The following is a 14,280-nucleotide window of genomic DNA, read 5'->3' on the forward strand; positions in this document are numbered from 1 at the left end:
ACCCTCTTCTGGGAGCTGTGGTGTGAATGCACCACTCTACACAAGGGAAGTTGCAGAGGGGGCAGCCAAGGGAAAAGTGCTCCCAGAGTTTCAGGCACTGCTGGCAGGCAGATTCTGGCTGGAGTTGGAGCCTGCCACTGAGGGAGCCCTTTACACCAGGTTAAAAGCCACTAAGAGGCCAAGCAAGGGTTCCACTCCAATCCTGTGAATACCAACAGTGTCCCTGCTAAAACCATGGAAATACAGAAGGCTAAACATAGGAGAGAAGAAGAGGGAGAGAGATGAGGTGGAAGGAGAGGAGGTGAGGAGGAAGGCAGAGAGGGTGGCCACTGGGAGAATTTCTAGAGTACATGGTACTGGACAGCACAGGGTATATTACCTCACATAAACTAGTTAGTAAGTATTTACTGACTGGAGATGATAGGCTGGAAAACATTCCATTCTACAGCAAGTCTATAGATGACATCTATTGAACATCTGTCACTTGCAAGTTCTTTTCTAAAAGCAACACACATTATCTTGTTTTCAATATGTGGACACTTTCTCCATTTATAGATGAGGAAATTAAGATGTAGAATTGTAATATGTGCCCAAGACCAAAGGGCAAGTCTGTGGCAAAATCCAGATTCTCACCCAGATAGTGAAACTCCAGTGCCAGAATTCTTAATTGTGATCATAAAATACAAGGTCACTTAAGTTACTATGCATCAAAATTCCATGCAAAGAGTTCAATGAGGTAAAAACAAAGGCTATATCAAGAAAAAAAGTGATAAAGTGAAGAAAAAAAGAGGAAGTAAGTTAAACTGAAGAATAAAGAGTTAAATTGAAAGGCAGTCTAACTTTTAAGATACAAATTAAATTTTACACTTAACATTAAATTTATCTTCAAATATCATAAATATAAAAGGTGAAAAGATTAGAGAAGCACTGGACTTATACAGGCACTAGAATATTCTATTTACTCACTTGGGAAAAAAATCACCACGCTTCCCTGAAAACATGTATAAGTATGCATGTGATTCTGTAAATTATTAGTTGAACAATTCACTTTTAAATGTTAATTTTAACTATTGTAGAATTAGTGACTTTGGTATATTTGATACTCAAAGGTGCAATACTAATCTAAAGAAATCCCCATTATCACAATGAGAATTTATATTGCAGGCAGCCCCTCACAAAGCACACATAGAAGTGGAGGCCTCTGGGCACAGAAAAGCCAGGCACAGGTGGTAAGGTTTTCCTAATCTTAGAAGGGCTATTTTTTTCAATGATATTTAGCTGGGGGGGGGTGGAGGGGAGAGGATCATATTTTGTCTTAAACATGTTTTTTTTTAAAAAAGGATTATTAATTTGTAATAAATTCCCAGCAAAGACAGCCTTTACTAATAGGTACAGTGTGAGGAATGAAGCCACATGAGGTTGTTGGTTCTACTTAAATATGCAGATTGCACTCCAAGCAAAACTGAGTAAAGTCACCTTGAAGAAGAACTTGTCATTAGCCATACCTGGAGCACATGTGCCTTTTCTGAGAGAGCAACTACTGAGAACTCATAGTGACTTTTATACATGCTGATTGCTTGAGTACCAGTTTTAGGAATGTAATCAAGTATTCTTTTAAAATTGAAATTTGGTTTTCAATATGCATATTCTGCAGTAGAAATATATTAAATTGCTTTAACAATATCACATTAAGTTAAATGCTATAAAAATATTAGTAAAGATTGCTTTTTAAAAGAAAACTAAATTATCAACATAAAGAACACAATTTGTAAAATAAACTTTAAGAAGAGAAACTAAGAACCCACCAATAACTGTCAAATTATTGACAAATTATAGATCTAACAATGCAAATTCAAGACACACATAAAACTCCAATTAGGCAAGAAAAGTTGTATTTGGAAAATTTTTTTAAATGAGAATGGTATTTTATAAACACAGATAAACAGACCCCAAATCACCAGAATCTGTTTCATGCCACATACTATGCCATGTGAATGAGTTATTCAGGACTATACCGACTTTCTTCCTGAAACGAAAAGCAAGGTCATTAAAGCATTTGCTCCTTAATCTAGCCTACCTTATTTTTTGGATTGGATGTGTTCATTACACTTCGAGTCTCTTTTCCAGTATAAATGACAACACCTATTACAGTACCTGCAAAAACATGAAAGTGGTCCTTATAGAGATATGTGAAGGAAAGCAAAGAGATAACAGTTCTCATTAACTGTCTTGATGGGAAAATACATTACTCTATTTGACTTTATATACATTTATTCTTCAGTCAATTTCATTTGGCCAATTCAAGAAAACCTAATCTCAACTTCTTAAATGGACTTGGAAAAAGTCAAATGATTTGTTAAACAATACAAATTCACCTACATATAACTGTAGAAAATGCACTACCATTTCTTTGCCTGACAATAGAAAGAGGGATTCATTGCTGACAATCTGTTGAGAGGTAGTGCGCTTAACTGACAGCTGGGTGGCTGGACTTGCCAACCAAAGGGGACCAGGAAAACAGCTTCTCTTGAGTGAGAGTGCCTCCGCTGTACACCAAGACCAGCAGAAGCATCTGCTGGCACCTCTGACGCATGCAACCAAAACAGCAGAAATATTATCAAAACTGTTAACTTCTTACTTAGGAGCTATTAATCTCTTTTATTCATATCTTTAAAAGTCTGGTTTTCTAATTTTACATGTAAAGAAGGTATGCTAATTGTTAAACCTAAGAGAAAAGAGTAACAAAATACCCTTGTAACAACCCGTAGATTACAAAGTATCAAGGCACCCAGCTCTGGACTGTCTAAATTATACACCATGGAATCTCTTTTTTAGAATTACATTTATGCAAAATCTCTATTTCTAATTTTTGTCCTTAAGTTTTTTAAATTTTGAAGGTGAAAAACAGAATGATAGTAAGGTAATATGTATAACACTAAAACTAACAAACATTATAAAATTAACTATAATAATAGTTATACAAAACCCCTTGAATGTCACATTAATCAAACATATGAAATTCAGTGAACTCTCAGGACCCAAGAAGCAGACATGGCATGAGTTTCTTCTTTGGGTCAATGGACCACTGGTCACAACCTGTGACTCACAACTGCCCCTCTAGCAGGCCCAGGAAGATGGAGATGTTAACCAGGTGTCCGCAGCAGCAGTGTGTTCAACTGTACCTCGCTGGGAAGGAAGTGGGGCTTCCATCTGTCAAATTCCTGAAGGCACAGCTGGCCCACAATTTCCATGTGAGCTCAACTACCTGCACAAGAACATTTCTATATCTCCACCCCTATAAACTTCCTAGATAAGACTACTGCACCTGAAATTCAGAAAAATGCTAAATTCATAATGATGTAATAGTGTTGAAAGCTTAAAAGAAACATATGGTTGCATCATAGGATTCTTTAAATGTTAAAATAAGGTAAAATACTAAAGATGACCTGATCAATATTTTCTTCCTATTTTGCCATTTTGACTTAACCAAAATGTAAAAGTGCCACTGATGCAAAATTACATAACAAGAAAAATGGCATAATAATTATTATTGTTTTTTAAACAACAGCAGAATGAACAAGCCTCAAAAGAACCTAGAAAACTTGTGCTAAAAGCCAAGATAGACTATGAACAACGTGGATTCTAGGCTGCCACTATAATTTACAGTACAAAAGTTAAATGTAACAAATGACAAGACTAACAAAAAACACAGCACACATCAACAAGCCTTTAATATAATTAGTGTGTCATACTTATACATAATTTATTTACATCTGCTAATAGTTCTTATATGTATTTTCCTATTTGATTCTTCCTAAAAACTCACTGTAATTAACTTAAAATGCATTGTTTTTCCTGAGTCTCATGCTTTTCTATTACTGAAATGAGTACAGGAATACACGGGATATTCTCTGTTCTCTTATGGAACTGATACAGGCAAAAAGACCTAGTAAGCACTGTATAAAGAAATACAGGAAGCCGGGCGTGGTGGCACAGGCCTGTAATCCCAGTGGCTCGGGAGGCTGAGGCAGGAGGATCGGGAGTTCGAAGCTAGCTCAGCAATAGCGAGGTGCTAAGCAACTCAGTGAGAACCTGTCTCTAAATAAAATCCAAAAAAGGCCTGAGGATGTGGTCGGGTTCAATCCCCAGTACCCATCCCCTCAAATAAAAAAAAAAAAAGAAAGAAAAAGAAAAAAAGAAATAAAAAAATTTAAAAAAAGAAAGAAAGAAACACTGAAAAGGGAGGGACAGGCTACCAATTTTGAAAATGAGACGTGTGAAAGCAACAAAACCTGACATGTACCTTGTACCACATCAGATAATGGAAAACCAAATGTGACAAGTACAGAATGTTTTAAAACTTTCCAGTTTTAAAATACATATATATGTATGTATACATATATATATATATACATATATATATATGTGTGTGTGTATACATATATATGTGTTTAAATGGGAGAATTTCAAAACTTTATATTTTAAGTATAAAATTAAGTACCTCTCCTCCTGGATCCAACTTGGGAATCTTCTATTCAGAAAGACAGATTTGGAAATGTGTTTACATACTAAAACCACAACCACAAAGAAATTGCTAATAGGAAAGTATCATGTCACAAAGTCACTAGAGGTGGTGGTGATGTAATATTGGTAAGTAATCAAAATGTAGCTCAGTCTGTACCAAGGAAATGTTTTAGAAGATTTATAAGCACTTAATTTTGAAAGGCAGGGGTTAATTTCCCTGATCCATATTAACAAATCTCATACTGACTAGTTACTGAAAAGTCAGTGTAAGAAGATCCAGGTGCTGGCTGTCCCCAACAGGGTCACAAGCATGACATGTCCACCACTGATTGAGTAGCCCTACCCTGCGTGATGTCATCTGTTGGTATGACTTTCAACTTCAGTGCCATCCCCTTGTCACTCAAGGGGACAGTTGCTGACATATTAGCTATTACATGAGCCTCTTATATCATGCTATTGAGGAAATTTCACACAAAACCCTACCAAGTTCTAATTAACAGAACAGTTATACTTTAAGGAAATAACTTTCCTAATGCAAATTAAGAAAAATAAATGCTAACAAGGCCAACGTTAGGGGGAAAAGATATTCTTTTTTATATTTTATAGGTATTTAACATGTATGACCACAAAACAATGCAGCAAGTCAAACTGACTATTCTAAATATTTTAAAAGATCAACCTACTACAATATTTTCAGTTGCTTTTGACCACTGAGAAAATATTAAGTTCAATTTACTTATTCTCAACCAATCCTCACAAACCCAAAAATAACTTAAAGATGATTCATGGATAATTTATACACACACACATATAAACACGGTGTGTGTGTATGTATGTATGTGTGTGTGTGTGTGTATGTATATATATATATATATATATATATGCATGCAAAACATTGGTGGTTGAAACTACTGGATCAAAAAGAGAGTAGAATGCTTACTTATTTATTACAAAATTAACTCAGACCAAAAATGTGTATGAAAGGCATACAGAGAGTACTGTCAACCAAAGTATGAAACGTGCAGACTGGCTAGATACTATAGAAACAAAGCTGGGTTGTGGCTGGGTTGTGGCTCAAGCAGTAACTTGATGGCCTGGCATGCGCAGGGCACTGGGTTCGATCCTCAGCACCACATGAAAATAAAATAAAGATGTTGTGTCCACCGAAAACTGAAAACTAAATATTTAAAAAATTCTATCTTTAACAAAAAAAAAAGAAAGAAAGAAAGAAAGAAAGAAAGAAAGAAAGAAAGAAAGAAAGAAAGAAAGAAAGAAAGAAAAAGAAAAAAGAAAAGAAAAGAAACAAGCTGTCAGGACCACCGACATCAGCCAGGAACTGACTCTGATTGACAGATGCTGTCTAGTGCCAATCTTCACAAATGCCAGGGTCCACACTGCATCTTAGTTTGAAGCCTTCACATGTTAGGCCAGACAGGGAAGCAAACAGGCAACACAGGTAGGAGGTAAGGACACCATGTGTCATATACTGACTGAGTGCTAGGTGCACAGTGACCTGAGGAGACAATGAACTGAGCATCACAACCTCAACAAGACCAACCAAAGTAGGAAGGTAGGACACAGAGTAACAAAGAGGACCTGCTCTCAGGTCTCGTGTCCTCAGAGCCAGAAGTACAGATAGGGCCACAGGACATCTGCACTAGGTTCAGGTTCCACAAAGCTGGGGACATACAGAGGACACATGACACACAACCCCAAGGGTGGACTCCACATGGCCAGAGGCATAGAGAGGGACACATAAGAACTGCACCAAGGACAGAGTCCACAAGCCATGGACAGCAGTAAGCTTTGGACAGAACTCTGGTGTCCACCTCTATGGCCCACACAAAGTGCTCTAAGAGACCATTCAGGCAGAAGCAGCTCCCACCCATGTGCCCAGGACCTGCACTGCAACCTATTTTCCTGGCTATTTCTGGTGTTCTCGGCTTCACCCACCTGCTCGACCTCCTTGGCCATTTTTTGTTCCCATCCCCATAGATCTTTGGGGTTGGCCCTTCAGGCAACTTCCTACTGGGACAGGTCTTTCCATTTCATCCTCTTAATGACCTTTGGGCCAGAGTTCATTTTGAAAATCTCGTTGAGACTGCTACTTTCATAAAACACAATAAAAATGAATTACCAGAACAAATTAACAACCAAATTAAAGAACACATATGTGCCAATATTTCCAACATCAGTAAACTACATCCAACTTCTATAACAGTTTCCAAATATTTATTCTCATTTTCCACAATGAGTAAACTGGACAGCCCCCTCAGTACATATTCAATGTGCTACTGCAGAGAACTAAACTCCTGGAGGGGCCTGACAGGAGGGGCCTGCAGAGGATTAAATTCCTGGAGGGGCTGTCTGTACATACTCAAGGCCTTGCTCCAGAGGACTGATTCCTAGAGCAGTCTGTGCACATTTGTGCCTGGTTTAAGGGCTCAACTCCTGGACAGTCCTGTTGCGGAATACCGATCTCTGGTTCTGGAAGGCCCTGCAGTGACTCCTCCGAGAACAGACTCTTGTGTGCACATCATAATAAGCTCTGGAGGACCTATATATTTTTTGGAAGGATAGGGCTCTCTGAATCAATCAGGGCAACTGAACATGGCAGTTCAGGAAGTTCTCTGTCTTCCTTTGGTCATCTGCTGTCCTGTGGGTCTGTGTTTGAGTCCCTGTTCCTATGCATTCAGACTCCATGACAGAGAAAGAACGGCCAAGTTTGCTTTACTTAGAGCAACTTTAGGGTGTGGTTCAGTGGTAGAGGGGTTGTCTAGCATCCACAAAGCCCTGAGTGCCACCCCTAGTATCACACACACAAAAAAGAGCCACCTTGCATTCAATGGAGATATAACTTTAACATGTAAGATTGAAAAGAATTCTAAACTTATGATCAACTACAAAGAAGACAAGAACCCTGAGGTTATTCCTGGACATCTTGAGTCTTTCCAAATGTTCTCAGGACACGGTAATCTGGTAAAGGACAGACTTAGGTAGTTGTTCACACAACAGGCTTTTAAATAAAGGTTTACTCGTGCATTTTAAATATGTCCAAACACAAAATAACATTAAAGAGAGGTTAGTTAACCTTCTTCAGTGGACATTTAAAAATACTCTGAGGATCAAGTGCCCTGCCAAGCTAAATGCTACATGGCAAAGAATAAGAAAGAGTCTCTGTTGCCAAAGTAAACAAGTAGCAACTATCATTCACCAAGATTATCCAGCCTTAAGGTCACAAAAAAATCTCTTTTCAGGAAATTATATAGGATGTCTTAGAAGCCTTTAGCTCAGATGCTTCTGTTTCTTTGAGGAGAATGGTCACAAATCAATACTACATGGCATTAATGACAAGACTCTAACACATGCTTAAAAAAGAAACAGAACAAAAGATTAAATGAAATTGATTTTATAAAGAAAACCTTAGTATCTCAATGACACATAATTTAAAACAATAAATAATATCATGTTAAATACAGAACAAATAGGAATTTCTGATCATATAAGACATGGCCTGTCTTTCAGGTATTTTGCTATGAAATATTAATGTTGAGCTCTGGGGCTGATGGCTTTCCTAGAGGGCATACCTGAACTTCAGTGCTGCAGCAGGTCCTGCCTGGCTCTGGCCCGACCACAACAACGAGGCTACAGAGTAGTCCAGGAGGAGGCTGGCAATAACACCACCTCCCTGCCCTGCCCCTGGCTGTCAGCAACATATACCAGCAAGGACAGCAGAAAGGTGGCAGGCAAGACAGCAGGGCTTCCCTGGCTTCCACATGCCCTCTAATGGGGCCTGCAAACACCCTTCCTGTGGTGCCAGAGGCAGCGCTGTCCTGTCTGTCCCTGAGGTCTCCTCACTGAGTGCCACCCTTACCTCTCTCTCTTTGCACCCTGAAAAACTAAAGTAAGTTATGGGATTAAAAAAAAAAAAAAATCAAATACCTCAAAGAGTTGACACCTACTAGAATTCACATATTCGCCCTCAAACTTGTTTTAAAAACATGAAACATCAGTATAAAAGTGAATCCTCTTTCATATTCTGTCCCTAGAAGGTGAACCTGTGCACTCCTGAAGGAGCCTACTGTACACAATGGCATACAGCAAGGCCCCCATGTGAATATCGCACTTCTAAAATTACAATTGGCTCTAAGGCACACTGAGGAGCATATTAGGAAATACATGTCAGAACCCAAGAAACTGACCACCTGTTCTTCCAGGAAGACTGCACCTCCATGTTGCTTTTGGCTTTACTATCCCCAGTGCCATGGGTGACGAAGTACACAGACCTTGCCACAAACATACTTCAGGCAATTCTGAGAAAGCTGTTTGGAGTCCTCATCCTGGGAGAATTCACACTGAAGGAGAACTTCTTTCTCACCTGAGGCAACAATGGTGCTTGCCCACAACGTGTTTTCTATGCTGAGACTTTCATGAATGGGAGGGTCACTGTCTTCCTGTTCAGGGACAGAAAAACAAAACGGGAAAATTGGCCATGTTCTTTTTATTATTCATACTTTAGGTAATCTATAAGTGTTAGAAACGTGCCCACAACCTGGATCCAATAGAATAGCAGTGTTAAAGGAACCTCAAAATGTAAGTTGTAAAAAGCAAAGTTGAAAGACCTATCTTGAGTCAACTGTTTTTAATATTTAGCTTTAATATAAACAACTTAAAATGTTCATAAAAGTACTATATATACTGTGATACCGTTTAAGAGTAGGCTAAAATCACATCTTCAAATGTGTTTTAGCAACATTCCTGGACTAAGAATTGCTTCCTTGCAAAGGTGGAAACATTAGCATGAACATGATCACAGATGAACTCAGTCATGTTTCCCCACCTTTCTGCAAGGACAAAGAGTAGGCAGGTATAAACATGAATATATGCCTGAGGGGGGGGGGACACTCCCGCAAATACCACAATACACCCATGAGAAAAGTATTTTCTCTTAAATTCCTTTTTAAAAATGTTGTTATTATATTGGATATTTTTCTTTTACTTCTTATACTTTTTTGTGTTGGTGCATTATACTGTACATAATGATAGTACATATTTTTCATGAAACAAAATTCAAATATAAGTTGTATGTTGCTAATAATGTATACAGCTATCAAACACGCTCATACATCAATATCATAACAGCGATATATTCAGTCTAATTTTATCATCATATTCTTAATGTTAATATTCAGACATAACACTTAGAACTTAAAAATATGAAAACCTTCCTCTTAACCTGAGGTTATATAGTGTGCGTGTCACACACACACACACACACACTCACACATATAAAATCTCAACATATATTTGATATCAAGATATATTTTAATATAATAAGGAAACCAAATACGGGAAGAAAGGGAAGAAAAGAAACATTTTCTAGGACCTGGATCCCAACAATGTGCTTGCGCTGGGAATTACCTAGCTCAGGAACCAACAACCAGAGTGCCTGGGTTAGCAGCTAGCTGTGAAGAGTGAAGCTGTAGCCTTTCAGCTAGATACTCATAGATCAGCCACAGACCAGTTTGCTGTGGGTGAATACCAAGATGGGCAGACATGGCATGTGCAAAAAACACAGAGAATGCAATCTCCTATGTGTGGGATTGAGCTAGGTTTGGAAAGCAGAGCCCTGAAAATGCACTGATGAAGGGCTGTCTTCAACACATACCTACTCTTGCATGTGACCAGTCTCTGCCTCATTAGCTGCAAGTATTTTAATTTTGCAGTCTCCAGAACTATGTATTTCAATTAAAGTTTTAAAGTTTTATGCTTACAAAAAGCTACTGATAAACTATTCAGTGGCACTGATGGGCAAAATACTTCATGTAAATGTATCTTAAGTGGGAAAATGAAGGTTAACATAATGCCATTAAAAATACTACAAAAATACTTGAAAAGTGAAAGAATATTCGTATTTATGTTTGGATGACAAAGTTATAAAAAATTTTACACTGTAACCACTTCACTTTTATATAATCTTGTAGCAATGGAGATATATTTACAAATTTTTTTATATATCTTATGAAATTGAGCTCTTTGCATAGTACCTCACATACCATCATTAGCCTTTAAAAGGCATAAGAATATTCAAGTACTCTGCTTCATATTTTCCAAAATGTTGTTCGTTCTTCCATGCACAATGCCAGGCAGGGAGTTGTCACTTATTCCCATGTTTAAGTAGCTCTTCAGGTAGATTCAAAAATTGTCTAATTAAAAAATAAGTAATCCAGGAAACTAAGTTTTCCATTGACTTTTATTCTTTTGAAGAATAGCTACAACAAAAAATCATTTAGAAAAGAAAAGCAAGTAGCCTCAAAAGATTAGCTTATTTTATACTTGAATGTATGTCTGAATTGAAATGACCAGGTTCTAAACCATTTACACAGATACAGTTCTGATAAACACTGCTGAAGAAAGCGAAATCTACATATCCTCACTTCTATTTCCTAAATACAATTGACACTACATACCCTTTGATTCTACAGACGAGAGTATAGCTGTTCCAGGAGGCCCAGCAAACAGAGTGCATAATTGGCAAGAGGCCAAGTGCTGATTTGCACATTTATCATTTAAAGTATGAAACAAATTAAATTTTCTCTAAATGTATTCTGAGTTACCTGCACTGCATCATAGCAATTTACATGTCTGTTTATCACCTAGGACTATAAACTAAGTCACTATAGAGTTGAGCTCTACTTTCTGCCCACAGAACAAGTACTCAGATTTATCCAATGTATCAGTAAATGAAAGACAGACTCTCAAAACTGTTTTGCCAATACCCACAGGCGTTGAGTGCCCACACATGCATGGCAGCACACAGGGGCCAGTGCGTGCCCCTAAGCTGCGCTGCCCCACTGTGGTCTTCAGTGTCCCCTTTGGTCCATGCCACCTGTAGCTGCCATCTTCAATGTAGCAACCTAGCTCAAAGTAGACCTCAAAACTCTAATGGTTCCCTTAATAATAAAATTTAAAAATTACTCACACATGCTCACCATTTATCTTCCCCTTATGTTGATCTCCAAGAGCAAGAAGGGCCTTAAAATATACAAAAAATGTATAACGCTTTCTGAACTGCAAATAAATGACACTATACAATGTAGATTTAGAAATTAAGTCAATTCCTCCATTGCTTTTTGGTAACCATTTCACTGTGTGAAAGGTTCTGTCCATTCTAACGTGTGGTAGGCTGAAGAATGTGTTTTGTATCTTTGTGCTTCTTTCCAAGTCTAACAGCAGTGACAGGCTTTAAACATTAACACATTTGTCGAACAGAGAAAATTATTTTAAAAGGCAGTTCCTTACCCACATTCTATAATGAAAATAAAAATGGGGAAGATGAGAAAAAATTTATTCCAAATAACTTTCATTTTTGGTTTTCTTCTTCAGGTTATATAGATTGAAAAGATGAAACCTGCTTTGTGGAAAGAATACAAACCATTTCCATTTCAAGCTGTTTTCTCAATGGTGTAGCTTATTTAACAAACAACAGAAATGTGCTTTTTAGAGAATATTTTTATTTGAAAACATAAAGCAAAGTTAAGTGTGCTATGATTTGCAGAAAATGCATAGTAAGAAAAACTAGAAAGGAGGTAAGGACTATGAGAACTGTTGCACTTCAAAACCAATTAGCTTGAGCTCCAGATTCCAAGAGAATGCCTATGTTTGAACAATTCATGAAATTAGGCATCAGGAACAATGATGTGACCACTTTCACCACGTCAAACATCTCCCAGTCTGCCTCTGTACTGCCTGGAGAAAGGCAGACGGGGTATGTCTGTGAGATTCTGTACAGGTCACAGATGCATACTGTGTCCCTGCTACAGAGGCCTTGAGTTAATCTGTTCAAATTCTAATTTAAATATTTAAGCAGGATCCCTCCTCCCTGCAAAAGGTGTAATTTTTTCTTGATAATGTAAAAAAGGAAAATAAACAAATATCACAAAATGTTCACTTTATTGAACTTTGCTAATTAAATTGAATTCCATTTCTAGTTACAAAACTAGTTATTTAATATTTTCTTTATTCCTATTTGAAAAAAGTACATAAAATATTTTTCATGTTAATCTGAAACTCTAGATCAACACATTTTAAAAGAAAAAAATTAGAAACGTCAAATGAGGGCAATGAAAAGCCATTTATTATATTCATCAAGAATTATAATAACCCATACAAGATATATGTGTCTTTAACCAACTTAGAGTCCTGAAGTAAGTTTCTCTCATTTTAGAACAAGGATAGCCTCCCACAGAAGTCTACCCTCATGTCAACAGTGTGCACCACCGGCAGGCCTTGTCTCGGTTCTCACATGGGGCCATTCCCACCTGTCTTCTGATATGGGCAGACTCCTGCCTGTCTTGGTTTTTAAAACATTTTTTTAGTTGTGGATGGACATAATACCTTTTTTTTCCACTTATTTATTTTTATATGGTGCTGAGGATTGAACCCAGTGCTTCAGACGTGTTAAGGCAAATGCTCTACCACTTAGCTACAATCCCAGTCCCCTGTCTCAGTTTTGATGTGGATGATTCTCATCTCTGTAGAAAACCTCAGACACATAAATTACTAAAATGGGAAAATGCAACAATTGCTTGCTATGCTCCTGATGTGAAACTCAGGTTGCTAAGGATCAGTCCACTGGGCCCACAACCTCCCTAGGAGGGTACGTATGTATACAAGTGACCAAGACGTTAAAGGTCTTGCTATCGCCATGTGATGTTAATTAACCCTTCCTATATGACAAGGCATGATAAAACCTAGGTATAATATAGAACTGTAAAGATGAGCTAGGGAATCTGTGGGCTAGGGAAGACAGCAGAGGGCCACTCACAGGAAGCTCCCTCCTGCACAAATTCTGCAGCCAGATACAAGGCTCTTATGTTGTGGCCACCTTGAGTGGGGTGAGAGTACCAGCCTGAGGAAAGGGTATAGGCACAGATCTCTTCAAGAGCCAGGCCTGCTCCACCTCCCTTCCCACCCAATGAGGCATTTTTACTTTGTGTGTACCTCCTAGCAGACCTCCTCTAGACTGGCTGGCGTGCAGGAAAGGGGAAAGAACAAATATTTTTGGAGTGCCCACATATATGCTGATTAGCCTTCCTTCCTAAGATCTGGAAAATAAGATTGAGAAGGTTGTGCTTAGTCAGGGTTAGACATCTAGTAAGTGGAAAAGTCAAAACTCAAATTCAGAGTGAAGAATCAGGTAGATCAAGAGGACCTTAGAGAACATGAAGCCAACCAATGCACATTCTGCAAAGAGGAGGGTCATTGGGCCTGATTTCATAGACCTACAAATCTTCCTAACTTCCTACATAAATCATCTGGTTTCACTGACAGAGTTACTGTCCTCATGGTTTTCAGAGTCTGGCCTGAATCATTTTTGTACTGTTTACAAAAAAGTAATGCTTTGCTATCTTGTTTTTGAGTCTTAGCATGATCCCTATGGTCTACTTTATGTTTTGAATATTTGCTTTAAAATGGACGTATATCTTTTTCTTCCTCTTTTCCTTGCACTCCCTAATCTCAGGGAAACAGGATTACCTTTCTTCCCCATCCTAGACAGAGTTTCTGACCTTCAGCACACACCCACCACAGTACCGGAGTAATTCAAACTTTGCGAATGGCACCAAACGATATAAAAAATAACTATCTCCCAGATTAAAAGCCTTTGAATCACCTTTAAAAGTCCCCAGTTCCCCTTGATGGGCAGAATCACAGCCTCCAGAACAGGAGTCCCTCTGTGTTTCTCCTTTGCTAGCA

The 14,280-nt window shown here is 38.1% G+C and overlaps 1 protein-coding gene across 5 annotated transcripts in view; it reads right to left on the minus strand.

Moving 5' to 3' along the window:
- The window catches only part of Atp9b (ATPase phospholipid transporting 9B), a 258,083-nt gene that overhangs the window by 120,332 nt on the left and 123,471 nt on the right, over nucleotides 1-14,280 (minus strand). For all 5 annotated transcript variants that reach the window (XR_003302966.2, XM_026412454.2, XM_026412453.2 and 2 more), the window contains exons 10-11: nucleotides 8,903-8,978; nucleotides 2,078-2,154 (exon numbers count right to left, since the gene is read on the minus strand). Coding sequence is in view for 4 of the 5 variants with exons in the window: in XM_026412454.2 (XP_026268239.1) it covers nucleotides 2,078-2,154; nucleotides 8,903-8,978 (153 nt within the window). In the remaining variant the exon portion in view is untranslated. The remainder of the gene's footprint in view (nucleotides 1-2,077; nucleotides 2,155-8,902; nucleotides 8,979-14,280) is intronic.

This window comes from Urocitellus parryii, chromosome 13, assembly GCF_045843805.1.
Source record: "Urocitellus parryii isolate mUroPar1 chromosome 13, mUroPar1.hap1, whole genome shotgun sequence".
NCBI lineage: Eukaryota > Metazoa > Chordata > Mammalia > Rodentia > Sciuridae > Urocitellus > Urocitellus parryii.